At 39.4% G+C, this 25,589-nt stretch overlaps 2 protein-coding genes across 7 annotated transcripts in view; one reads left to right on the plus strand and one right to left on the minus strand.

Annotated features, from left to right (window-relative positions):
- The window catches only part of iffo2b (intermediate filament family orphan 2b), a 39,702-nt gene extending 28,141 nt beyond the window's left edge, over window positions 1–11,561 (plus strand). The window contains exons 2-9 of one of the 4 annotated variants that reach the window (XM_005724648.2): window positions 2,223–2,283; window positions 3,632–3,727; window positions 4,224–4,229; window positions 4,631–4,801; window positions 5,665–5,813; window positions 6,229–6,430; window positions 6,573–6,671; window positions 8,464–11,561. In XM_005724648.2, coding sequence (XP_005724705.1) covers window positions 2,223–2,283; window positions 3,632–3,727; window positions 4,224–4,229; window positions 4,631–4,801; window positions 5,665–5,813; window positions 6,229–6,430; window positions 6,573–6,671; window positions 8,464–8,697 — 1,018 coding nt within the window. In that variant the 3' untranslated portion in view covers window positions 8,698–11,561. The remainder of the gene's footprint in view (window positions 1–2,222; window positions 2,284–3,631; window positions 3,728–4,223; window positions 4,230–4,630; window positions 4,802–5,664; window positions 5,814–6,228; window positions 6,431–6,572; window positions 6,672–8,463) is intronic. The other 3 variants (XM_005724650.2, XM_005724649.2, XM_013908665.1) reach the window with 3 other exon arrangements.
- A 1,403-nt stretch (window positions 11,562–12,964) lies between these two features.
- On the minus strand, window positions 12,965–21,617 carry terf2ip (telomeric repeat binding factor 2, interacting protein). 3 transcript variants are annotated; one of them, XM_005724653.2, is made up of 10 exons: window positions 21,545–21,617; window positions 18,450–18,687; window positions 18,060–18,205; window positions 17,641–17,873; window positions 15,583–15,657; window positions 15,437–15,496; window positions 14,890–15,328; window positions 14,708–14,808; window positions 13,593–14,036; window positions 12,965–13,457 (listed from the first exon to the last, which is right to left on the minus strand). In XM_005724653.2, the coding sequence occupies exons 2-10, from the start codon at window positions 18,677–18,679 to the stop codon at window positions 13,236–13,238; spliced, it is 1,950 nt and encodes a 649-aa protein (XP_005724710.1). In that variant the 5' UTR covers window positions 18,680–18,687; window positions 21,545–21,617; the 3' UTR covers window positions 12,965–13,235. The 3 variants fall into 3 exon arrangements, with proteins under 3 accessions (XP_005724710.1, XP_005724709.1, XP_005724708.1); XM_005724652.2 differs by having other exon boundaries at window positions 14,890–15,496; window positions 18,450–18,684; XM_005724651.2 differs by having other exon boundaries at window positions 14,890–15,496.
- Window positions 21,618–25,589: the final 3,972 nt, after the last annotated feature.

A 25,589-nucleotide genomic window follows, 5' to 3' on the forward strand; every position in this document is an offset into this window, starting at 1 on the left:
ACACACACACACACACACACACACACACACACACACACACACACACACACACACACACGGATATACATATGTGTGTATATATATATGTCCAAAGAATGGTCCTAAAATCAGAATAATACTGCCAAATCTCAGATGTCAGAATATGACAGAAATGAAATCTCTTTGATATATTGCTAAGATTCAAGCTGACGTTCTCAGCAGAATAAACACATCTGTAACAGCATACCTTTTAATTTATTAGGCGGTGATTCAGAGCCTGTGTCTGGCAGTAAACAGATGTGCATGAGCTGACACAGACTCTAATCCTCCTGCTGTCTTTGTCCTTGTAAGGAGACTCCCGGTGTTCATCTAGATTAAGTCATGCCAAAGGAACATGAAAAGCAGAGCCACGACTATGGCAGACGGGTCAGATGAAGTAACTTTGCTGGAATGTCAGCTTTGTTTGGGTTAGCCATTTTTATCTAGAAGCTTACAATGATGGTGTCTGAGGTCGGTGAGGTGTACTTTTATGGACTGGTGATTTGTAATGGCTCCAAATAATGTGGAAGCAACTTTGATAGGTGATATATAGCTTTGAAAAATATATTTCCTTGATTTACTCCTATAAATCAAGGGAATCCTATATTCCCATGATTTCACCAACAGTCTGAATGAAAAGGTTCTAGTGTGCATTCAGGAAGTGACAACACAAGTAAGACAGCGCGTAATGCAGGTGCTGTTGTGTCTGCAGAGGATGTGATGCAGTTGTGAACCTCACTGACCTTAGCCAGAGTTCTGCTGCAGACGGGCAGAGTGTTGTGGACACAGTAAACACCACTGCCAGCATTTTTTAGAACAACAAGGCTTCAATCACGAAGCATGCTGGCACGCCCTGCCAGGGAATACTTCTCTCTAATTAGACAGTGTACGTTCACTGGATCCTGAATGGAAACAAGGCCTATTTTGTTGGAAAAGTGAATCTCTAGTGACGCATGTTCTGACTTTTGGCTGTGGTGTGCTTCTCCATTGTGAAGGCTATAGATGATCTAACCCACAATGAAGCAGTGTTCATCCCATGTCAGCTTTCTCTCTTACAGTAAACATGTATGGTTAGGCATGTGCTACTTCCCACTGGCTTATTCGGTCTCTCGCACAACCTCACAGAAATCCCCTCCTGTTTTTATCCTCCTCTGTGGCCCACAGTGTCTCATACTGTGCAGCTACTTCATATTCCTGAATGAGTGTCTTGTTCATTCTGAGTGGCTTTTGGGAAGCATCTGTGACTCAGCATATCTGCTGTCTCTCATCCTGGGGCACAAGAACAGTGGGTATTAGTAGGACGCTGAACTGACCGACGCAGTAGCCTGAGCCTCCTGTGCTTTGTGTGCAATAGCTTCATACTGCAAATTGAGCAGGCTCCTGATTTTGTTTATACAGAGCTGCCATGGTGCGGAAGAGTTATATGACGAGAGAGACAGAGGAAGGGAGGAAAGACCTGCATTGCTAATCATAGCTTTCAGCTAACAGGGGGGTCTGGTGGTTTATTTTTAGCAGCACTGGTGGTGTGACTCTATAGATGGCAGTGGCAGTTGGTGTGATGGTAGAGTCACCATTTGTAGGTTTATTGGCACTGAATGCTGCAAAGTCATTAATAGCAGACAGGTGGAAAATAATTTGACCATGAGGTTGTTATTGAGCAAAATGTTCTTTTATGTCTGCTAAACATCATATTTTTTTCTCCTAAGCACAAGCGTGACTTATCGGCCTAGATTGTTTGGTGTGAATTCAGCCCAGCTTACCTTTAATACATTTTGGAATTTCAGTAAGTGTTGACAAGTGTCTTCAAATGTATAATGACCAAACATTAGAAACATTAAAACACATTTCTGACTTCACAAACTTGGGATTGACTTGGGACAGGACTGAAGCATGGTGGCATGTCAGTCATGTTTCAAAGACTATTCACGAGCAGTGTTTGTAGAAGGATGGGACTCAGTTCTTCCTTATTGTCTTCATTGAAGCAGCGTGGTTTTAAAGACACTGTTTAAAGAAGAAGGAGACAAAAGATCGAAAAATGGGGTGGTGGGATGGTGTGTGGGTTGTGGGTGTGGTCCCAGTCTGTCAAGGACGTTTTGTAATCAGAGATGGGAGTATTAACTCCACAAAAGTACCATTACACTGTCTGCTGGGCCCCTGGGGACAGGCCGACGGTAACTGACCCACCTCTGTGCTCTGTGTTGCAGATGGGAGGAGGAACTGTCCAAACGAGAGCAGCTGGAGTCAACGGTGACATCCCTGCAGCAGGTTGGGAAACACTAAGAACACACAAACAATAACATATATTCTACTAACATACTGATGCACAGCTATTTGATGGCTTGGTAAGGACAATTTAGTACATGCAGACGGGAATATATAAAATAATCTGGAAAATGGCATGTGCATGCATGCATTTGCATTTGCAAAACTGCTATACAACATATCCATAAACATACAGTGTTGTGCTGTGTGAGCACAGCTGGACTAGAAGCAGCTATAACCAGGAGGATGCTTGATTGGTTGTCAGATTAGAAAAACCTGATTACAAACCCATCAAGAAGAGCCTGCTGGCCTTGATATAGATACGAACGTCAGATATCACCAACACTCCACCATTATGTTTCTGCTCAGAGGAGTTGAAAGGAATACATGTAGAGGTAAAATCAATTTAAAGTGTCACACCTTGAGGCTCTATTGACACTGCAACACACACAGTCCCAGCTACTGTTAGTGTCTCAACCAGCTGGCATCCATTGCTTTTTTCGGCTTTTGCGCAAATCGATCTGGGACAGCATCCGTGTATGTCTTAGATTCTGGGTCAGCAAAATCCCAGATAGAGAGGTGGAGTGGTATCCCTCTAGGGGCTTTAACCTTTTAGAGCACACAGGCTGATGTCGCTGTATGCATAAGAGGTGGGGATTTCTGCAAAGGCAGTAAATTCTGTGCAAAAGCACCATTTATATTCAGGGCCCAGAGCCAGAGGGCTGTATGCTACACAGAAACAAAAGCTGGTACTCCTCTGGTGGTGAATTAAACCAAGGCAGGCTTAACTGTTAGCCTTTCAGTTCTACTTGCTAAATAGTCATCTTTGTGGGTTTGTGAGATTTTAAGAAAATACTATATGAGTAGTGAACGTAATGTTCAAAAACAGGTATAACTACCAGTGCAGAGTTTAAATGGATGGGTTGACATTTTGGAAAATACTGTTATTTATTTTTTTGCTGAGAGATAGATGAAAAATAAAAATTATCCTACTCCCACACTGTGTGCTTCTTGTGCTCTACCTGAAAATATACAGTGAGGATGAGACCGGGAAATAGTAGTACAGCACATAAAGGCCCGAATAAAATAACAACTTTGTGGTGCTTGTAGCTACAGTAAATTCATGGTTTCTTTTTGAGCCAGTAAGCTGGCTGGAGGCAGGAGAATGGTGTCAGTCCCTTTATCTGAGTAAATAAGGTTCTTAAATTGTTAGTCAGGTTATCTAGTTTCCTGTCCTTATACACTGTGGTCAATATCCTAAAATGCAAATAGCCTCAAGTGAAAGAAAATGTTTGATCATGCAAATATAAACCTCCTGGTCTTGCGTTCTTCTCTGTGACATCCTTTTCAGAGCGCCCAGGAGGCAGCAGAGGTCCAGGATGATCTTAATGAGAAAGTGGACAGACTGAAGGCTGAACTTGTGGTCTTCAAGAGTCTCATGAGCGACGTAAGTGTTCGTTTAGCACCAGGGTGAAGTCATTATCAGTTTTCCTTTCACTGTGTTGGCTCCCAAACTTAAATAAATCAGGTTAGTGTTCAAGAGTTGACAACATTGACAGTTACTTCCCTGCATGACCCCTCCTGTAGCATACAGGTATAAAATTTATATATATATGTAGTATATAAAATACCATAAATCATCCGAGACAATATTCCTGAAATAGCTCAGACAGCAGCTGTAGATCCAGAGCACTTCCTGTTCTGTGCAGCACTGTATTGTTCCCTGGCAAGTCTGCTCAGACTGATATACAGTTCACTTGTGATAAACTGCAGGGGGGCACGTCACAGCTCGCAATTGCTTGGGGATAAATATATGCACATGCTGTTTTTGTTTTGGAAAATACTGTTGTTTAGCCTGCTTCTGTTTACTTTGCCATTCATGGATTTTTAATTCTTTGTCTCTTTTTGTGTGCTTTACATTACACCCTGTTATTTGCATTAAGAGAAGGGTAAGTGATGCAGAAGTAGAGGATGTTTTAGGAGGAATAGATTAGTTAAAACCCTACAATGGTTAGACAGTCTGTATTTGTGCCTCTGGATATAATTGCTCAGAAAAAAAAAATCCATATTTCCATGCTCCATGTCTGCCTCTGCATACTTATCAGACCAGAATTTGCATATTTTTTATTAGATAATAAATAGGCCAAAGTATAGTTTTTGAACTGCACATAGATGAATGCACTAACATTATTTTGCAAGTGCTTGTTGAGATGAATAATTCAGATAAAAATGACAGTGTTATGTTGGTGTGGGTAGAGTCGGCATGGAAATGTGGGACGCAATTTAACACCAGCTGATAATCACGACGGTATGAACGTCATCTAAAGAGCCGCTCTCTGTCCTCATACAGCAAATGTCTGACCTGGACTCCAAGATTCAGGAGAAAGCCAGGAGGGTGGACATGGACATCTGCAGGCGGATTGACATCACGGCCAAACTGTGCGATGTGGCTCAGCAACGCAACTCAGAGGACATGTCAAAAATGTTCAACGTTAGTCCCGCAAGGTCGCTTCCTGAGAAGGCAAGTGTCCATCTGCCCCGGATTCATTTGCTCTCTCCCAGTTTCTTAGATGAGCCGATAGTAAATGCAGGAAGAAGCTAAATTGTATTGTGAAGGAGAAATTCGGCACTGATGAGATGAAATCTGCCAGGCACTCGCTGTGTGGTGACTGTTACTTTCCTTCTCAGCTGATCATGCACTGAATGACACCCCCCGCCCTAAATGGGCATCGGTCCATAGCTGCATGTTCGCAAATATGCTCTCATGCAAACACGTAAAAATAGACATGGAGAAGACTTATGTACAGAATGCACGCGCACACACACAGACACACATAAACAAAAGATGAAATGCTGACCTGCCAACTTTTCGCTGCACACAAGGTTATCACATTGCGCCGACATTGCTGGCTGAAGCCCAAGAATAAATCCTCCGTGAACCAAGCTGGTGACTTCTCATGTACCACATGTTATATACGATCCTACCGTTAATGAAATTTGTCAATTTACAATTTTTATATGCCAATAAATATTGATCTGTAGATGAGTTTATGAAGCCTGCTGTCAGCGTAAAACATTTATGCATGTTTGTAAAATGCATGCGAACAAGAGATACATGCACATGTGCAGAAAAACAGTCTGTTCTGTAGGTTTTTTTTTTATAAAATATGAATTTCTACGTTAGTTTATTAGCTGTATATTAACTTTAAGCATACATGTCTTGCACTGCATCTTTCTGGCTTCTGATGAGTGCAGGCTCATGACTGAAAATGAGGCCTTTTGCTCAGTATTTGACAGACTTCTGCGTGCTCTAAATTGCCATTATTATGCTTAATGAGATATATTAGGTTCTCTGTAGATGCAAACGGTCTTTGTGTTTTTCAGGGTGCCATGGCCTGCTGCAAGAGAAAAGAACGCAAAGCCGTGTCCGATGAGGAGAATTCAGAGATGGATGCCGAGCCAAGTACTTCAGAGGAGGAGGTCCCCGGGTCTCTCAACATCACGGATGAAATGAAACGCATGCTTAACCAGCTGTAAGCGACACTTTTCATGGATACATGCACCAAAAGTAAAACTGGTATTTTGTTTCGAATCAAATTAAATGAGCTCTGCACCTTCAGCATGCCAGTATAGTTTCTGGCATGTTCCTTCATCTCCCTCTGGTGTTCACAGTTTTGCAGCTAACAGTCAGTGTGCTCATTCAGCAGAACACAACAGATATAAATATATGGCCATTTATTTACCACCAACACTTAGAATATTTAAGAAACATTACAGTTTCTGCCTCTTTCCTTTGCTACTTCTGTGTTCCTTCTACTTCCCTTTTTTTGGCTACCCTAAGAGCACTTCTTTTGTTTCCAATGACCTTTGCTGAATATGTTGGCTTTTATGCTTTCCTCCATCTTTCTCTTTCTTTTCCTTTCCATTCTCTGACCTTGTCCTACACAGACATTGTTCAGATAACTCCTTTGTTGCCAGGCGTGAGACGTTCGAAATCGACGACGACTGCGACAGTCTGACGTGGGAGGAAAACGAGGAGACTCTCTTGCTGTGGGAAGACTTCGCGAACTACAACATGCCATACACCCTCGCGGCACCGACGAGCACAACCACCTGCCCCCGTGAGGGCACCAGCGAAGCTGCGGATCCAGTGAGTCCTGTGTGCATTTAAATGATTTGACAGCATGGGGTTTTTAAAGTCATGCAATTCACAGTATAGATCATTGCTGTGGCTGCTGTATAAGACATTTACTCATGCATGATGAATGAGGTCTCTGTCTGTGCTCTCTAAGGACTCCCAGGATGGAAGCCTTGGCAGCCTCATTGACGAAACAGAGTCACTATTTAAGACCAGAGAGCAGGAGTACCAGGAGACCATCGGGCAGATCGAGGTAGGCGGACCTACCAGCGACCACACAACACATGCTGATTCAACCACTAAAACATATTTTTTCTCCTCAGGAATGAAAGGAAAAAACTGTAGTTTGGCATCTTATTAAAAAAATAATAATGAGGGTTTTTTTCTTATCCTTGTTTTTCTAGAAGAGTAAATTGGAAAATTCAAGAATTAAAAAAAATTATTAATAATTTAGCATTAACTCATTCACTGCCAGCCATTTTCAAATCAGGTAACTCCCCACTGCCAGGGTTTTTGAGCATTTTTACTCATTTTTGAAGAGCCACAGAAAACTGTGTGTTATGATCATATAAACGCTGAACCTACCAAAATGAAGAACAGACTCTCCTCTTTCATCCAAAAAAAAAAGCTTGTTTCTACCATTTTCCATTCTTTAGTAATCAGCTGTAGAAGAGAGGTGGGTTCCACCAAAAATGCCTGTTTTGACCAGAAAAAGGGAGAAAACGAGCCTTTGACACTAATATTTCTTGCTTTGTGACACCTCTAACATATAAAATAGTTTTTCACTTCTATAAAACAGAAATAACACTGAGAAAGGTTATGTTTTATCAAAATAATTTATTTACAAATATATGAAAAAATAAAATGTACATAGTGAAACATTTATTCACAATGAATAATTCACTTTTGTGTGGTAATCATTATAACACTTTCCGGGATGCAAGGGCACACAACAAGACTTGCACCACATTTTTGTCTCACTGCGCAATCCCTTACGTGTGCAAACCCTGCACCTCCTTGCAGGTCTACTTTTACTGCTGGTGGGCTTCAGTTTTCACTGACAAGCTGCCCGAGGTTGTATTCTAGCCCCTCCCATTGAAAAACGTAATTGACGTCTATAGACGTCAATGGCAGTGAATGAGTTAAAATGGCATTTCATTTCAAGAACTTGTACATCCTAACCAGTAACCATTAATAGATTAACCATTACAGAAACATTCAAATATATTTTATTAATAAGCAATGCTGTTAATTTAGGGCAGCTGTTGCATGAACCTTACACTGGGTGGTGATCTAAATTTATATCCCAGAAAGAGACAGCGTGACTCAAAGGAGCCTTATTTTGTATGTTAGACCAAATGGTAGCAGGCAACAATCAAGAGAGATACAAAATAAGTCAAATGTGGCTAAATTTCTCTTAAATTACCTTTAAATGAGACACTGAAAGGTTACAAATACATAAAAAATGTCTAAAATGTGATAAAAAAACTGCAACACACCACATCTGCACAATCAGGGTTTCCAGAGAATGAATCAGCCCAGTTCTGATTCATTCTTGGAATAAGGCTGATTCATGCCTTATCAGGCATAAATGTCATGCCTGATAAGTAAAGTGCAAAGATTCCTTTGGCTTTGATTTATTTAGCTACCAGACAATTATAAACTTATGCTCTTGCATGTTATGACTGATTGAGACCAAATGAGGTGAAGACATATAAACTTGGTGAAAAATGTTTGCTAAGTTTTTGATTTGATTAATTTTATTATTTCAAGTCATTCTTCTTTGGAATTGGACCTGCCTTAGAACGAACTGCAGTAGCTGTTTCTTATTGCCCCCATCAACAGTAGAAAATGTGACATTTTTAATTGTATTTCCAGAGAGTTCAGCTTTGTTTTTACAGTCATTAGCAAGGTTTAGCATCTTAACATGCTAATCCAAGGTGATGATTCAAGAGGTTTCTACCCACCTATAAACATTTAGTTTGGCCTCGTCCTTACTCTCCTTCTTTCTTCTCTGTGTTGAATCTTGTTTTTTATGCTTTCAGATGGAACTGGCCACAGCAAAGAGTGACATGAACAGACATCTGCATGAGTACATGGAGATGTGCAGCATGAAGAGAGGCCTTGACGTTCAGATGGAGACCTGTCGACGGATGATTAAAGGCGGAAGGAACTCTCCCTCTGTCAGCTCTGTGGCCAGCAGCGACTCAGGGAACACAGACGAGATCCAGGATGAGATTTCGGACAAGGACGCAGAAGCTGAAGTCGCCGTTAGTTGATGACTGCATTGCTGGGCTTTGTCCCATCTCCACTTGTCTCCCCGCCCCTGGTTATCACAGGATTTAAAGGCCCGGCTAGAAAGGCGGACCAATCTAAATCTGGGCCCATTTGACCTACTAATTAAAGTTCTCTCGGTCGTCCTCACTGGTGCAGACCCAGAACTGGTGCTTTTATACTATTTCTGTTGTTTAGAAAGTGGTGGTGGTGGGGGGAACGTCTTTGCTTGGCAAAGAGATAATGAGTGCGTAAAGAAACCATGCTGTGCTCTCTTCCTCACTGCTGCCTCGCTGGATCCTCGTCCAGAGCTTTAAATCATTTTTGGGATAAGAAGAAGAAATATTTTAAATGGGCCGAGAAGTTTTTTTTCTACCCTATTACGATCCTTTATTTCTAAAGGAATTGACAACAGTACATATTGTGCTCCTTGTTTAGTCGAGAACAAATACGTTATTCACCAAAAATATATCCACCTTTTACATTTTTGAATATTTATTTTAGTTTCCAAAATGTTGGGTCTCCTTAATTTGAACATTTTATATTATTATTTGAGCCCAGCTGGGCTACTTGCAATCCAAATTAAACTGGGGTTTTGGGGAATTTAAGTGTCTTCTGCTGGGGAGACAAAAAGAAGTGGAGACAAATTGTGTTGGGTTTTCTGTTGGTTTCTGAGGGAACTCTGCAGGGTTTGCCAAAGCTGACAGAGGAAAGGAGCACAGCCTTTTGATGCATCAGTGCACTATTCAAGTTCTATGCAATTTAGCTGGCCTTATTTTTTGGACTGGCTTTCACCCTTCCTTGTTTTTCTTAAGACCACTAGCCTTTTAAATAAAGCAGGTGTTTTTCTATATATCAGTTTAAGAACTTGTGTTTATGTATAAAAATAATCTTAGTATCAGACGTTTGTTGTCGTTTATTTTTTTCCTCAACATCAGTAGTAAAACAAACTGGAACAGCGTCTTGTGACACCTTCATTCATGGCAATAAGCACTGTAAGCATTTGTTAGATGTTATGCTGCTGAAGCTGTTCAGATTTACTTTGTTTAGGAGACGTTGTTTCTGTCCTGCGCACTTTGTGCACATTAAGGCGGGTCATTTAAAATTGGATCACATCCAGAAGTTCTATTAAAAGTTATCGAGTAAAATGAATCATCAGTGTAATCAAAGCCAAACAAGTTAAAACCAAAGGTCACGTCATAAAAGCGCTTCGCTTTCACATACGTCTAACACGTATACATTCAGTTCATTCATGTGCTTTAGTAGGAAGAAGTTTTTGTTGTTACACGTGATTTCGGTTATACTCCTGATTGTAGACTATTTCATGCTGTCCTGTAGTCAGGTTGCACATCCTGCTTTGTCTCTCCTGTATTGGGGCTAGAAACATCAGACCTTGCATAGAGGGCTGTAGGCATGTGATCGTAAACCCCAGAGGCCTTTTCTGTGTTTGTTTTATTTTGTAGTTGTCTTTCTGCAACAGATTAAGATGCCTCGCACTCACAAGCTGACTGACGCATGGGGACAGAAGTGATCTTTTTATCACCTCTTTGTATGATAGTGTATGTACGGTTTGCTAGATCAAAGATCAAGTGCTACTTCTATTTTGAAGTTTTACAGAAACAGAATGTTAAAATACTGGCCTTTTGTTGTTTTCGCATGCTTGTGGGGGTAAAAGGAGCTCTGGGTCTTTTTTAAATAACATTATATTTTGAATTTTAAAAAGCTGCAATGCAGACAATGCGCTATGTTTTTAATCAAGACAGTGTCTCTGTAAATTGTATTCGCGGCAGAAAGAAAGTGTCTTTTTCACCGTTTTTAATCGTTCTGGGTTAACTGCAAAGTTATGTTGCCATATTCAGCTGTTTTTAAACTAGTTCCATATGTTTTCGGGTCATTTATTTACCACAACACAACACCCATACTAAAACAAATTGACTATATCAGACAAGAGTGGGGAGCAGCCTTGCTCACAGAGAAAACATCATACTCTTTATTGCTGATAAATAAAACCAGCCTGATAAGCATCAAAGAGCCATTGTTTTACTGGGACTGTACACAGAGCATCATTTTGACATGCAGGAAGAGCAAGTCCATAACAACAAATGACAGTGTTTCACCCCACTGTCGCCATCACACTAACCAGCCAACCAAAGCAAGCGTGTACAGTAACATGACAAAGACATATATCAAGCTCTGAGTACTACTAACTCGGGAAAGTTGCGCAGCCTTAGTGTTTGTACCACAGATCAGTGTCAGTTTTCCACAGTTTGAAAAATAGTCAGCCATTCTTGCAAACCATTATTATCACCTTCCCGTCACTTTGAAGCAGGTTGTAGTTCAATCGGTTGAAACTGCTGTAGCAACTCTCTTTGTTGAATGTAGCTTGAGCAAAAACAAAAAACATGTAGCTGTTATTTAAAAAAACAACAACCCAGGGATACATGGTGTGCTGTTTGCTTATTGGAGACCTTGTTATGTTTTGGTGTACTTAACAGGTTTTTAAGCTGACCGACTCACAGTATGTGGTCTAGATGTATGTAAATTAGGTCCTGGTGGATGTGAATGTTTCATACTAATAAAGGGGTTTTATACGAGCGGTTTTTATCTGCGGGACTATGTGGTTGTGTTAATTGTCCTGTCAAGTTTTACACTACATACCTGTGTTTGCTGTTAATATCATTATTAACCTCATAGACATGGCAGAGTGATAAAGAGCAGCCGTACTATGGTAGAATCTGCAGAGCTGTAGTGGTTACTGTTACTGGTCTTTGTGTTTCATTTGCTTCAAAGGTTGCATCCTGTTGTTTCAATTTTAAGTAGCTGATTTTATTTACTTCAGTTTGTTTTATTGTTTGGATTTGTACATTCTTTATTATTATTATTATTATTATTATTATTGTTTGCTTAAACTATTGAAACAATGTATTCATGTGGGTGGAGGGCTGATTCAGTTTCAAAATTATGAATGTACTCAATTGATATTGGGATAAAATGGAATAAAAGGCTGTATTGGATACAAATAGAGGCTATTTTGACTTTTTGAATATATATCTATCTATAGATCTATATAGATCTATAGATAGATAGATATATATGTTTATTGATTGATTGGGTTTCTTGTTTTTTGTTTTTGAAGTAGACTAGATTGCACTGTTCAAGGCAAGTTAATAGACAATATTTTGGAAGTTGCTTTTGTGTCTGTTGGTGTACTAGGATATTTTGGAAAGACTGCTTTTTACAATGAAATCTGTGCCACCAAAAACAGTTTTTGAACACACTGATTCATCATAAGAAGATTTCAAAAAAGTATGTTACTACTGGTTGAAGCATCTTTTAATTAAAGTGTAGAGGATCTTTTGGCAGTTTAACATGTAACATGGACTAAAAATCATAATCATGCAGAGAAGCCAAGTTTTAAGAAACATTTACATAATTAAGGTGTACTTTCACGCAACGAGTCCTATTAGGGTTATTTTGTCACACCCTTAAAGGACACTTCATTAGGTACACCTTGCTCATACTGCATTGGGCCTCATTTTGCCTTCAGATTTACCTAAATTCATAAAGTTGCCGCTGATTTGTCAGCTGGACAATCAACCTGTCAACTTAAAGTAGTCTACCCATTCTTTTTCGGACCATTCCCTATGAAGTCCAGAAACTTTGTGTAGATGATCAGTTTCTCAAGTACTCACAGAAGCCTGTCGAAAACAACAACTGTGTCACAGTGGCCTACAAGTGTATACTGTTAGAATGGTGGGTGCTTATTTTCAACATGGGATAAGTTATAAATAATGAGGTCGAAATGTTTAAAAAAAAAAGCATTCAGGCTGCTCTGAACTCTCAGTTTTTTTCTATTCTTGGAGTTGGGGTCAGAGACATCCTCATGATATACTGTGATCTGTACTAACACAGCTCTGGTTGTGATAACTGAAGCCTCACGCAGCGGCTGTTCAAATGTTGCATTTGGAGTAAAAGAGTAAAAGCATGGAGCTGCAAATGAGCAAAGCAGGTCATCGTGAAATTACTTTATTCAAACTAGTCACAGAGAACATCATATCACCAATACCAGATTAAACTGCAGTTCTTTTATTCCGAGCAATATGATCTGCTGCTAAAGTAAAAAAAAACAAACCATACATTTAAAAATGGCACTCGTGTGTTCTTGGGTGGTGTTTAAATATTTATTATACAGTTTAATGGAAGTACACATTGTAAAAGTAACATTAAAAACACAAAAGATGTGTTTTTAATAAACTCATCTTATTTAAACAGATTTTCTTTCTAAAATGCTTCAAAATTGTGTTTTTAAAGAGAAATAAAAGTCATAGCACATCTTTTATGCAACTTCTGAATAAAAGTTTACATTTAGTCGAGTAGGAGCTGTACTGAACAACCAGTTTACACAAGTTTGTCTGTTGCGGGTGACAACCGAGAAACAGAAGTGAGAATTTAAGCTCAATCGGTATCAACTAACCAGTTCAGTCTTTGCACAGTGGAAGTGCAGATAGTAATAGATGACATTATGTCTTATATCTATCTTTTGTCATCCCTCCACCTCGAGAAACACGATTCTCTTGGCCACGTTCTCCTCGCCGTATTTCTCCTGCAGCCGTTGGATGCTGATAGGCTCAGCCGAGAGCAAAAGTCTGTCGTCACAGCGATTCCAAAACGGTCCCGAAATGGAGGGGGGATTCAAGAGCAGGTCTTTTGCAGCAGAAAAGTCTCCACTGGTCTTAAGTAAAGCTTTGGTCACACTAATTAAGTCCTACAAAAAAAATAGCAAAGGATAAAAATGACTTGACACAGAGAAAGCTGCAAGTTCCACAGTTAACCCCTTTATATCTGAATAAGCAAAATAAAGGTTGAAAGAATATAATGGAGAAGAAAAACAACACCTCACCTTATCTGTCTGGTTCATGAGGTCTCTGATTCGCAGCTTGTCCTCCTCTAACAGGTCCTGAGTCAGAGAAAGTGCAGCATCTTTGTTCACTGTTGGCTGTGGTTCTGAAGGAGCTGCTGGACGGTCACCGCTGACAGACTGAGAGTCGTCTTCCTGAGGTTCACTGTCGAATATGAACAGGTGGGCCTTGGAGGTTGTACCGACAGCCTCGGACACTACAGGCTCAGCAGCTGGAGGCAGGCAGCTTTTCTCAGCTGCACAGTTGTTACTAGTGGCCGGGGCCTGTTCCACATTACTCAGAGGGGTCTCAGTGGGTCCAGGTTTAGTGCAGGACTGTTTGGAAGCGGGATCTGGAGTTGTGTCTGCAGGCGGAGGATGAAGGGAGGTCGATGTAGCTGCTGTTTGTGCAGGGTTTTGGAGATCTGGAGCTTCGAGATCATCAGACTATGAGATACAAATGTAACTGTGTTAAAGAACATATATAACACAGAAAAGTATTATAAAACACTGAAAAACAATGATGAAATACTTGAATTACATCATGTACAAAGTCAAGCTACATGTAAAGCAAGAAACAACCCCACTATCATGTGGGGCCTGTGGTTCTCTGACATCCCACTATTTATAGAAAAGTATTTTACTACAATTACAATCTGTTAAAATTTTCAAATGGAATGCTTCTATTGTCACAACTCCTATGCGATTTCAATTTAATTTGATTAATAGTAAAGACCCTACAATAATATATAGGATCAGAGGATACAATCAGAGGATCCCCTATTTTCAAGCATTTTGGCAACTGTGGGAAGGAAAAACTCCCTTTTTACAGCAAGGAAACTGGCAGAATGAGGCTCAGGGAGGAGCAGCCATCCGCTGCGACTGATTGGTGATGAGTGGAGGGAGACAGGACAAAAGACCTGCTGTTTGTTTAAAAAAAAAAGAACAAAGCTAGAAAAAACATTAATACTGAATGTTACATTTTTAGGTCGCAGGTCCATAAAGCCCAACAGGAGACACCAGCACTCCCAGTCAAACTGGGAATCAAGAGTGGGAACTGTTGCATGCTGAGGCACTGAGTGGTGATTTTACAAAGTGTATCAAAACCAGCATCCTACCTCACTGTCATCTTCAAACTCCTTCGTTGCCAATTCAAGAATCCCCAACTTTCTCTTCTCTTTCTTCTTTTCTCCTTTCTGAGGCACTGGATTGGTTTCATCTGAAAACCACAAAAAGTATAAAAAGTGTAAAAAGAAGGGTTGTAAAAAGAATGAAAACGACTCTTTGTGTCATGACATACCTGCTTGTATTGTTTTAGATATGGCTGCGGGTGTACTCTGCTCCTCGTCACTCTCTGCCGCTGCTCTCGGAGTTTTTCCTCTGGCTTTCTTGGGAGCCGGCTGGTCTGTGGTCGTATCTTGTTGAAGAGCAGACTTAGTTTTTTTCAGGGGCTGGGGAGATGATGTGGTTCGCACTGCTTGGGTTAATGATGACCTCAGTTTTTTGCCGTACGGTTCAAGCTCAAGCTGCCTGCGAGTTGTTCGACGCAACGGTTGTTCCAGCACCGGGGAGGCCTTCTGCTTCTCTTTTGTCTTTTCTGATGAGGAACATTTGGGCGTGGGCTTAGGCTGAGCTGGTGTGGAGTCATCCCCTGACAAACTTTGTTTTTGTGGGGAGACAGGCTGAGGTTCACCTGTTTCTGCGTCTGTGGTCTCTGCCGTTAGCAGTTGGGTCTCTGCCTGTAGGTCCGCACAAGGCGCCGCAGTTTGAAAGGCCTGAGATACTTCAGCTTCTAGAGTTTCTGATTGTTTGCTTTCAGTTTGTTGTTTATCTGTTTTCTGACTCACATGTTGCTCTTGGTCTACATTTTCTGGTGTGCTTCCTCTTTGTACTAACTGGACATCCATCTGTGGAGACACCCATTTCAGGTTATGTCTTTACAGCAACTATAACCTCATACAGCACCCTTACAGCATACAAGCAGTGTTCCCACCTGTGTTAGGTCTGTTTCTGTAACATCTTCTTCACATGAAGATTTCTGAGCATCTGTCTCTTGATGCTCTTCCACCTAGAGGCAGACAGAGGAAATGAAAAGCTTCAGCATTAAAGTCTATTAAAAAACATGACAGCCAGCAGCCTGAAAATATGTCAAAGCTGAATTTGGTTGTCTGATTTTATTTAACCCACTGCTGCCACCCAGTGGCAACTCTTCGCCCTACACCTGGTAAAAAGGTTCCAGATTTTTATTAAAGCTTCAAGAAGTTTAGGAGGTAGCTTGTGACCTATTTTACTACACGTGAGAGAGTTTTTTTTCCTTTTCCTTTTCCTTCTTTTTTTTTTTAACAATAAAGGCGTTTTAGTAAAATGAACAACAGGATTCTAATGTAAACGCAGGTAAGACGGTTTAAGTATGCTGCTGAAACCAGCAGTAGACACACTGTAAAGTTCACAAATGGGATGTGTTCGAGGACTAGAATTTGCATTTTATGTTAATCGAAGTGGATAAAAAACAATCAATAATATCTCATATAGAACAATAAATATAACAACGTAGTACAGCGGTCCCCAACCCCCGGGCCACAGACTGGTTTAGGCTCATGCGTGAAATTTATGGTTTTCAGGGTTTTTATCATTATTCTTTATTGTTTTTATCGTTAACTCGGTTTCCCTGGGTCTTCTCCCGTGTGTTATGAATAAATCTTCTTTTTGTTTTTTTGGTACCAGGTTTATTTTGTTGTATTTATCCGCGACACCTTAAAGGCTGGTCTGTGAAAATATCGTCGGACATAAACCAGTCTGTGGCGCAAAAAAGGTTGGGGACCGCTGATACAGTGTATACTATAATATACAATATTCAAACCACAAACATGCTACAGAAGAATTCCCTCATTTTGGAACGAGCTGCTCAGTTTGTCGGGGCTGACCTTTCTCCTGTTCACAGACGCCCAGCTCAGTCTCACCTTTACTCATATTCATGTTTCTGACTGCATCCACATGGTGCTGTGTAAGACTTTAAACAATCATCCAAAGGATTAAAAATTTTGAATTTTCTTATCTGGTACATCTCCTCCTGCTGTACAGTCGTAATGTAGATTCTAATATCATTTTGCCTGTCAGTCGTGTAATGTTAGTGGATGCTGTTGTCACTGCTGTGATGTAAATATGTTGATATTTGGGATAAAAATAACAAACTTTGTTCAAATGGAACAACACTGGTTTAAAAACGGTTTACTTACTTTTACTTAGCGTCTCGACGTGGGTTCTTTTACTCATAAAGCTACTTTCTGCTGCGTCCTTTTTCACAAGGATTGCCACAGTTGGTAGCGCTGCATGTTTTCACTGGCTGCCTTTCCTGATACAACTCCAAAGGGATTTGTGTCTCCTCCCAGGATCAAACTGGGACTCTTTCACATGTTAGGTTTTTAAATCTCTAAATGGTCTGCCACCTGTTTATTTGTCTGATTTGTTGAAGCCCCATGTCCCCGTTCGTTCGCTTCAGTCAGCTGAGCAGCTGTTGCTTTCAGTCCCTAAGTCCCGGCTGAAACTTAGAGGAGACCGAGCGTTCTCTATTGCGGCTCTGATGCTTTGGAATAATCTTCCTCTCCATATTAGCTACATCAGTGCCAGTTTTTAAGTCCAGATTAAAAACCTATTTTTATTCCCTGGCTTTTAACTCTGTGGGCAACTGACATTTTTATTCATTTTATTGCTATGTTTGGTTTTTCCTATTGTATTACTATATTTATATTTGTATTGTACAGCACTTTGGTCTACCAGGTGTGTTTTTAAAGTGCTATATAAAACGATGATGATTAGGCAAACGTGTAAGCCATCACAGTACGGAGCCACTTTGTCTTTCTGTCTCTGTCACTTACTAAATACTGTTTTAATTTTATGATGTCGTGGAAATAGTCTGTGTATTTAAAGTCAAACTTTACTTTGAAAATTCTAACTAAAAAAACAAAGCAACAGTGGAAACAGACTAACATATGACAAAAAACACGACTAAAAATAACAAAATCGTAACGACAACATCCAGATAGTTAATCACCTCTGTCTTTTCTTCTGCTGTCTTACTGTCTTCTGGCTTTTCCGCCTCCACGGCGGCTGTCTGTTTCTTAGCCAGTTGTGCTTTGTAGCGGTGTTTCATCGACTGCCAGGTGTGTGCGGTCACATGCTGTTTCTCCATCTCTTGCCAAAGCCGGTTTCCCCCAGTCTCCGTCTTGTGCTTGCTGACATAATTTAAAATGGCAGCATCTTCTTCAGGAGTGTAGGCACTTCTGCCTAGTTATAAAAGATTGTAGACATAATGTAGAAAACGGAAGCAGATTAAACTATTCACCAGATTTACACACATTTCTAATTGTAACTTGTAAACAATTCAAGTAATAAAAAAAAATGTAATCTGTAAAGTGTAGACGTGTTAGAACACAATCCTTCAGACATGGAAAGTCTGGGGTTTAGTCGTACCTCCTGTGGCTTGAGGCGAACTGTTTTTGCTGTTGTTGAGTCTAGCAGAATGTCTTTGGACCTTTTCAGGATTTAGCCTGTAGTCCTCTAAATTCAACTGTTCATTCTTCTCAACACAGTCATAAATATACTGGGTGGACACGTACCTGAAAAGTAAACAAGGGATATAAGTAGATAATAAGACTTCCAGGTATGCTCCAGTGCTGCTGTTGTGTGTGTGGGATTCATAAGATATGAATCATAAATGGGTTGAATAAATTTATCACCACCAAACTAAACTGAAAAAGCATTTTCTTTTTTATCTTCTTCTTATTGACTAAAAAAAACCCCGCATTTCTTTAAATGTAAACACCTGCCGATATTAACATGAATTCTCAGTTCAGCACGTACCAGTGTGCAGTGGATTCAGGAATGACACTTCTGTCCTCAGGAGCAGTCAGCAGTATTGCTCCTGGTTGCTGGACGTTGCACAACATTCCTCCTCCAGCTGAAACGAGCGGCTGGAGTTTGCGTTTGATGGGACCAGGTCGCAAGAAGAAATTCATCGGTTCACCCTCCACAGTCATGAAGAGAACTGGAGAGAAGGCAGGCTGGGCCACAACTTGTCTTTTGGATGGCATCTCACCTGCTGGAAGAGATTCAATAACAGCCAGTACTATAAATGTGCTACATGGATGTGATGATTGTGAAATTCTGGACCAACAGCAACTCACATTTTCTGTATATTTTAGTTTTCGGGGTTTTTTTGTTGCTGTTGTTATTAATTTCCTCTTTTGCCAGGAGGAAAAAAAGTCAGATTATTATAAAATGATTTGTTTTTAGACTTGTCAAGTCTTGTCAAATAGAGTTCATGGCCAAAGGTAAATATCTTATTTAAAATCGGTCAATACTGGCAGTATATCGATGCATCACTATTCTGTTAACAGTTACACAATTTGTGATCATTTATTTTGTCTACTAGGCAACTTTTATTGTCAACACATATAAATCATCTACCTAATGAATGTCAAAATTTTTAAAAATGTTTTATTCTTACAGCAATGACTCAGTTTCAGGACTATCTCATGCAATCATGTCTTTTACTAGAAACCAAAAAAGTAGTTAAGTGTGTTTCACAAAGAGAGGAGCTTGACACTGCAAGTTCAAATTAAGTGTTAAGTTCAGATATCGTGGGGTCACACTGGACTTAATTTAAAAGTCAAGCCGAAAAGTTAATATCAATCGTTATATCTAATTTCTAAAGTCTTACATTAATTGGGCCATTAGTGGCTCTCATTGCAACCAAGATGTTTCTATTTTTTTAATTCTACTTATTTATTTGTATTTAATTTTTTGAGCTAAAATTAAAAAATAACTATGCTTGTTTTATATACAAAGGTTTCGTGTGTACAGTATTTGCCCACTTTCTCTTTCGTTATTAAAAGGCTGCCCACCATAGCCTTTTGAGGTGGTGGTAATTATCACTACTAAAAGCCTCTTTTCCATCCAGCTATCTTCCTTCAATTTCAAAAATTCTTGAAAGAGTAGTTGTCATCAACTGTTTATTTGAAGGGTTGCAGTCAAGATTCAGAAAATCTTAACAGTACAGAAACGGCACTAGTGAAGGTTGTGAATGATCTTCTTATGGCTTATGTCAGTGGATTCATCTCTGTGCTTGTTCTGCTAGACCTCAGTGCAGCATTCGACACTGCTGATCACAATATTTTACTACAAAATGTAGGTATGAAAAAACTGCACTGCAGAAATTTAAATCATATCTATCTGATAGATGGACAGTTAGTGAGGATCATTACTGTTTACATTATACATCCCTTAAGTAACATTATTAGAAAAGACTTTCTTACATGACTACTTACATTTATTTTAATGCATTATTGTAATGCAGATGATACCCTACTTTAATTATTCATGAAACCACATTATACAAATCTACTAGAAAAAAAGTACAGGCATGTCTTAAAGACACCAAGGCCTGGTTTCAATCCAGATCACTACAACAGTTGCAGGTAACCACTAATTTCCTGCTTTTAAATTCAGACGAAACTGAGCTTTATTGTACTCTTCCCTAAAAATCTTAGGAACATGGTGTCCAACCAGATACTTACTCTGGGTGGCACTATTTTAGCCTCCAGTAACACCGAGAGGAACCTGGGCATCATTTTTGATTAGGATATGCCCTTTAATGCATGCAGTAAACAAATATGTAGGACTGCTTTTTTTCATCTGTGCATTAGCTCTAAAATTAGAAACATCATGTCACTGAGTGATGCTGAAAAGATATTTCATACATTTATTACTTCTTGCCTGGTCTATTGTAATTCATTAATATCTGGTTGATCTAAAAGGTTTACTTATGGTTCCTAGAGATGGACAAACTGTAAGTAAAATTAATACTGAAATAGCCCTTAGCAGGACGTGCTCTGTGTGTGTCCTGCCGTCTCTCCAGCCTTCGGTGCCACCTTTCTGTGCAGCAGATTCTCCTCAGTAATTAGGCTAGAGTACTTAAAGTCAGACTTGTACACTTATATGTGTATTTACTACACTTCAGATCAGTAGAGCGGTATGGTGTGTTTTTGCATCATTTAACCATTTTAACTTACTCTATTTGGACCAACTTTCAGGTTTTGTTATGGTCATCCTTTTTGGAAGGTGTCAGCAACTTGTCCATGTCACCTTTCAGTTTAATTATTGAAAAAAAAAAACAAACAACGATTTTGTTGCCTCATTGTTTCCTTTTTTGTCACTTACCCCCAAACCCCTTGGACATTTAGGCGGGCGTAACGCTAACTATAATAAAAGAGTGGTGTACCCATCATAATGTAAGGCACATCTCCAACAGTAGATGGTGGCAAATCAGACCTATATACGTTCATTTTAAGACTTCACACTACATTACTTGACTTATCTATTGTCTGTTATGAGTTGTATACTTGTATATTTTATGTAATCTGCCTACGGATTTAAATGAACTGTTTTGCTTATTTGTATAATTTCCAACAGCCATTGTTCGTGCTGAATTTTCTTTCTAAGTTATTAAAAGGTTTACGGTGTTCAAGCTTGGTTGAAGCAACTTTAAAATGATTATTTTGTGAGATGGTTGTTTGTTTTATTGATTTAAGTGGGTTCTTGGTATAGTAAATATACAACATCTATTTTTGCGTTTATGTTTATATTTTTTGTTGTAGTTTACAATATAAAACGGTCACTTAAATTCACTGTGAGGTCGTTGTGGCTGATTTTCTTATAAGGGAATATTATATAAAAGAAAACCAACCGGAAACTATGCAAAGCTGGACAGATTCATCCAGTGTGAAAATATGAGGCACAGAAAACGCTACGTGCACCGCTCAGACACGTTTTTCAGGCTCACATGAACAGCAGGGAGGAGGTGTGTAACATCGCTAGCCCGTCAAATGGCAAACTGTAAAAAGAGCAGTCGCCTAAATAAATGTCACCTTAGATTAGAAATAATGTTTTAAACTTACCGTGCACTTTGCCTTCTTCCTAGCGAGTCTTTCCCGCCCCAGAAAAACAACAAAGCTCACTTCCGGGTCTTTTTCTTCCTTGTTGAATTGTTAGAGGTTAGAGGCTCCGTATCGCCCCCACTGGTCGCATCCATATTATGCGATAAAGGAAAAAGTATGGAAAGAAGTAAAAGTAAGTAAAGATCTTGTGAAAATCCTCATTTATAAGTAAGGAAAGGAAAATATACATGTTGTTGTGAAATAATACTTAAAATATCATAATGATACTGAAAATTATACTCGTATAATTATAGTGGCAAAAGTAGAAGGTCAAGAATAAAAAGTAAACAACAACAATAATAATAGCTTTATTTGTACAACACTTTTCAAAATATGGAGGTACAAAGCCAGACTCAACAACATTAAAGCTAAGTATACACATTACACCCTACAGACTAATAATCAACCCCAGGATCACACATTCATTCCAACACTTCCATATAGGCAAATGCATATAAACTATGGCCTAAAATAAATGGGAATGAGTAAATGAGGCTGTTCCAAGGTTTAGGGTTACAACCTCAAAAGTGTGATTGCCTCTGGTTTAAAGTAAGACAGTGGGAACTTGATGATATTGTCTGAAAAGCCAGCTGCAGTCATATGGTCTCAGTAGCTTTACAGTCCGTGTAGTGCTTCATATGTTTATAACAGAATTTTGATTCTGAATTTCACTGGGAGACAGTGAAGTGAAGCAAGAATAGGTGTGATTTGTTAGCTTCTATTTGTATTGTGCTGCTGCATTCTGGAGATGGGCTATGGAGGGTTCAGAGATCTACGTGAAAAGTGAGTAAAAAGGTGAGAGAAAATGAAAATGTACACACAAATTTCTGGATGATTTATTGAAAGTAAAGGTTTGATATTTTGCATTTGAAATAGATGAAGGAAACAAAACTGGATGAGCTTAGAGATGTGAGATTAGCACATATAGTGAAAAACGCAAAGTGTTTCTTAGATCAACTGTACTAACCAACCAAGATTTTCATCACAAAGCAGTTGGTAACACTGAAGTGAAGTGGAGTAAATATTCAATTTGTCACTCTGAAATATATTGGTAACAATAATGTATAAATGTATAAATCATGAATTCAATTTTGCACAAAAGCATTTAATATATATTTAACTGCATTTTTTCAGTAAATGTGTGGACTTTACAAATGAAAAAGAATGGTTTATCTGCCATTAGCTTTTCAGTAGAACTGCCATGGCTTTGAGTTACTGTCATATGAAATAGAAAGTTTTCACAAAAAGTGCAGCCCATGATTCAGCAGCTTGTACAACCACCTTTAGCAGCAATAACTTGACTAATAATTTTCCGTTTCACTTTATTTGGCTCTCACATTATTGTGGAGGAATTCTGGCCCACGCTTCAGTAAACTGAGGTTTGCAAACTATTTCAAACCGGCTGAGGTCTGGACTTTAGCTGACCTATTGCAACACATTGATCATTTTCGCTTTCAGCTGTTTTGTTGCAGATTCACTGCTGTGCTTGAGATCACAGTTTTATTGCGCAACCCAGTTTTATCTAAGTTTCATCTGTTGGACAGATGGCCTCACATTTAACTCTAGAATGTGAGTTAAAACAAGCCCAAAACAAGATTTGTGCTTGTTTTGTGGCTGCAAAACAAGCCCAAATCTTCACCACTCCACCACTGTGCCTCACAGTTGGTTTGAGGTGTCTGTGCTGATATGCTGATTTAGGATTTCTCAAAATGTGGTGTTGTGCATTAAAAAATCGGCGCTCTGGTCTCATCTGTCAGCGAGGTTGCAAGGTTGGTTGTTTTACCACTTTAATATCCACACAGTTACATAACTAACTAACTAACTAACTAACTAACTAACTAACTAACTAACTAACTAACTAACTAACTAACTAACTAACTAACTAACTATAAATATGAAAATATAAGGTTTACATTTGTTTTATATATGTTTATTTCTCCAAACTTAAGCTCAACAATGAGCAAAAGTTAAAAACTGAATCGTCCTTTCAGTTTGTGCAAATATTTAATCAAACCAGGGTTGGGACCATAGAGACCTAAACTGATGATGATCATATGTTTACAGCAGAGAAATTTCATCACTGTAAAACTCATAAACCCTGTCAGCTGAGTGGGAGATTTTTGACCAGTCAATTGACCTCCTTAAGGCAGCTCTTGACAAGTAAAATATAAATCTCCTGCACCGGTTTCACCACCTTATTCCAAAACTGCACAAAGCAATAAAATTATTAAACTAAACCTGACGTATAAAAAACTCTTCTTAGTGCTATTGTGGGAACACAAGTAACGCTTGTTTTCTGCTAAAGCTAAAGATGTGTCATGTTTGATTTCAGGCACGAGGTTTTTTTGCTGTGTAGTCTGGAAAAGTTCACCACAAGTTGAACCACAGAAGTTTTCCACATCCTTCAATTTTTGCAAGTCATGCAACTTAATAAACTTCCCATATTGCCTCATATATATATATATATATTTGTCAACAATTTTTCCAGTTTTTATTGAAAATTATGCCGTCTAATGTCTCATTGCACTCTGAAATGAAAGCATAGTACAAATAAGCAATTAACTTAAAAAAGAAATCATGGACTCAATTTATAGACCAAAATGTATTCTAAAGTTTTGACTCATCTAAGTAGCCACCTTTGGCAGATGTAACAGCTGAAGAGCTTCTTTCTACAGTAGAAATCAAATATTCTTCAGAAAGTTCTTCCCATATCTGTTGCAGAAGGTCTCATAAATGTGCAGCACGTGTCAGTTGCTTTGCTTTCACTCTTCTGTCCAGTTCATCCTAAACCAGCTCGATGGTGTTTAAGTTTAAGTGCTGGCCGCTCCCTGTTTTCAAGCTTCCCATCTTGTTCTTTTTTCCTGAGGTAGTTCTGGCATAGCTTGGACTCGTGTTTTAGGTCATTATGTTGCCACGGGATGAACCCCTGACTGCTAGACGCATACCAGAGGGTATTGCATGGCACTGAAGAATGCTGTTTGGTTCAGGGTGCCTCTCACTCTCTATAAGTCACCGACCCTGGATCCAGCAAACCAGCCCCAGACCATCACACTTCCTCCCTCATGTTTGACAGTTGATGCCACACAATGTCCCTTCGCCTACTTGATGGTGTACAAGGATCCTGTGTGATGAACCGAAGATTTCAAATTTCGATTCATTAGTCCATAATATCTTCTTCCAGTCTTCAGTTGGATGGCACTGTTTCATGACGTCTTAGCAATGGCCTTTTTGCTGCAAGTCGTCCTGTCAAAGCTGCAGCTTGAAGTCTTCTGTTCACAGTTGAACCTGAGACTTGCTTACTACAACCACTATTAAGCTGTGCTTGAAGCTGTTGTCCTGTGAGGCACCTATCATGCAAGCTGTTAACTCTCAGAAACTTTGTGGTTTTTGGGTCTGGCAGACCTCTTCCTGTCAGAGTTTGCCCCAGTTTTCCGAGTGCCCTTTGATGGTAAAGGAAACTGTACTCACTGACATCTTGACTTTCTTTGCAATTTCTCTGTAGGAAAGAACTACATTTTTAAGTGTTATGATGGTCTGTCTCTCTTTCGTTGTTAATTGCTTTTTTCTCGCCATTTTTGTAGCACACCACTTTCTGCAGTACAATACTGTTTAACTGATGCTCACTGGGGTATGGTACCACAGTGTGTCCCAACACTGCCTTTATGCAGACAGAGGGGGTTGTAAGTAATCCAGAAAAGTTGGAACATCTATAGGAATTACTAGTACCAGCTCTCAAGGCTCCCCCTTTGTGAGTGTGGACACTTCATCTCTTTGCTCTTTAAATGCTTTGCTTCTTTTATTGATTTTTATTGATTTTTATGCTGATTTTTCCCCTTTTTTCCGTATGAGCTTACCTGCGATAGCTTCTGGACACTTATAGATCATTAGGACTAAAGTGTTCTTAACAGAAACAGCAACATTTTTATAGTTACCTTATCCTCAGCGCTCCGTGTGTCTGTGGCCTAGACACAGCTGAAGCCTGATTACAGCGTCTGGGCACCGAGCA

This window comes from Pundamilia nyererei, unplaced genomic scaffold (genome assembly GCF_000239375.1).
Source record: "Pundamilia nyererei isolate P.nyererei 1_Seehausen unplaced genomic scaffold, PunNye1.0 scaffold00012, whole genome shotgun sequence".
Classification (NCBI taxonomy): Eukaryota; Metazoa; Chordata; class Actinopteri; order Cichliformes; family Cichlidae; genus Pundamilia; species Pundamilia nyererei.

Excerpts from the sequence above, each read along its gene's own strand:
- terf2ip (XM_005724652.2), bottom strand. The coding sequence starts at position 18,679 with ATGCCATCCAAAAGACAAGTTGTGGCCCAGCCTGCCTTCTCTCCAGTT. Across the intron at positions 18,206-18,449 it reads CCTGAATCCACTGCACACTG|GTACGTGTCCACCCAGTATA; the intron begins GTACGTGCTGAA and ends TTTACTTTTCAG. Across the intron at positions 17,874-18,059 it reads TTCGCCTCAAGCCACAGGAG|GCAGAAGTGCCTACACTCCT; the intron begins GTACGACTAAAC and ends TTTTATAACTAG.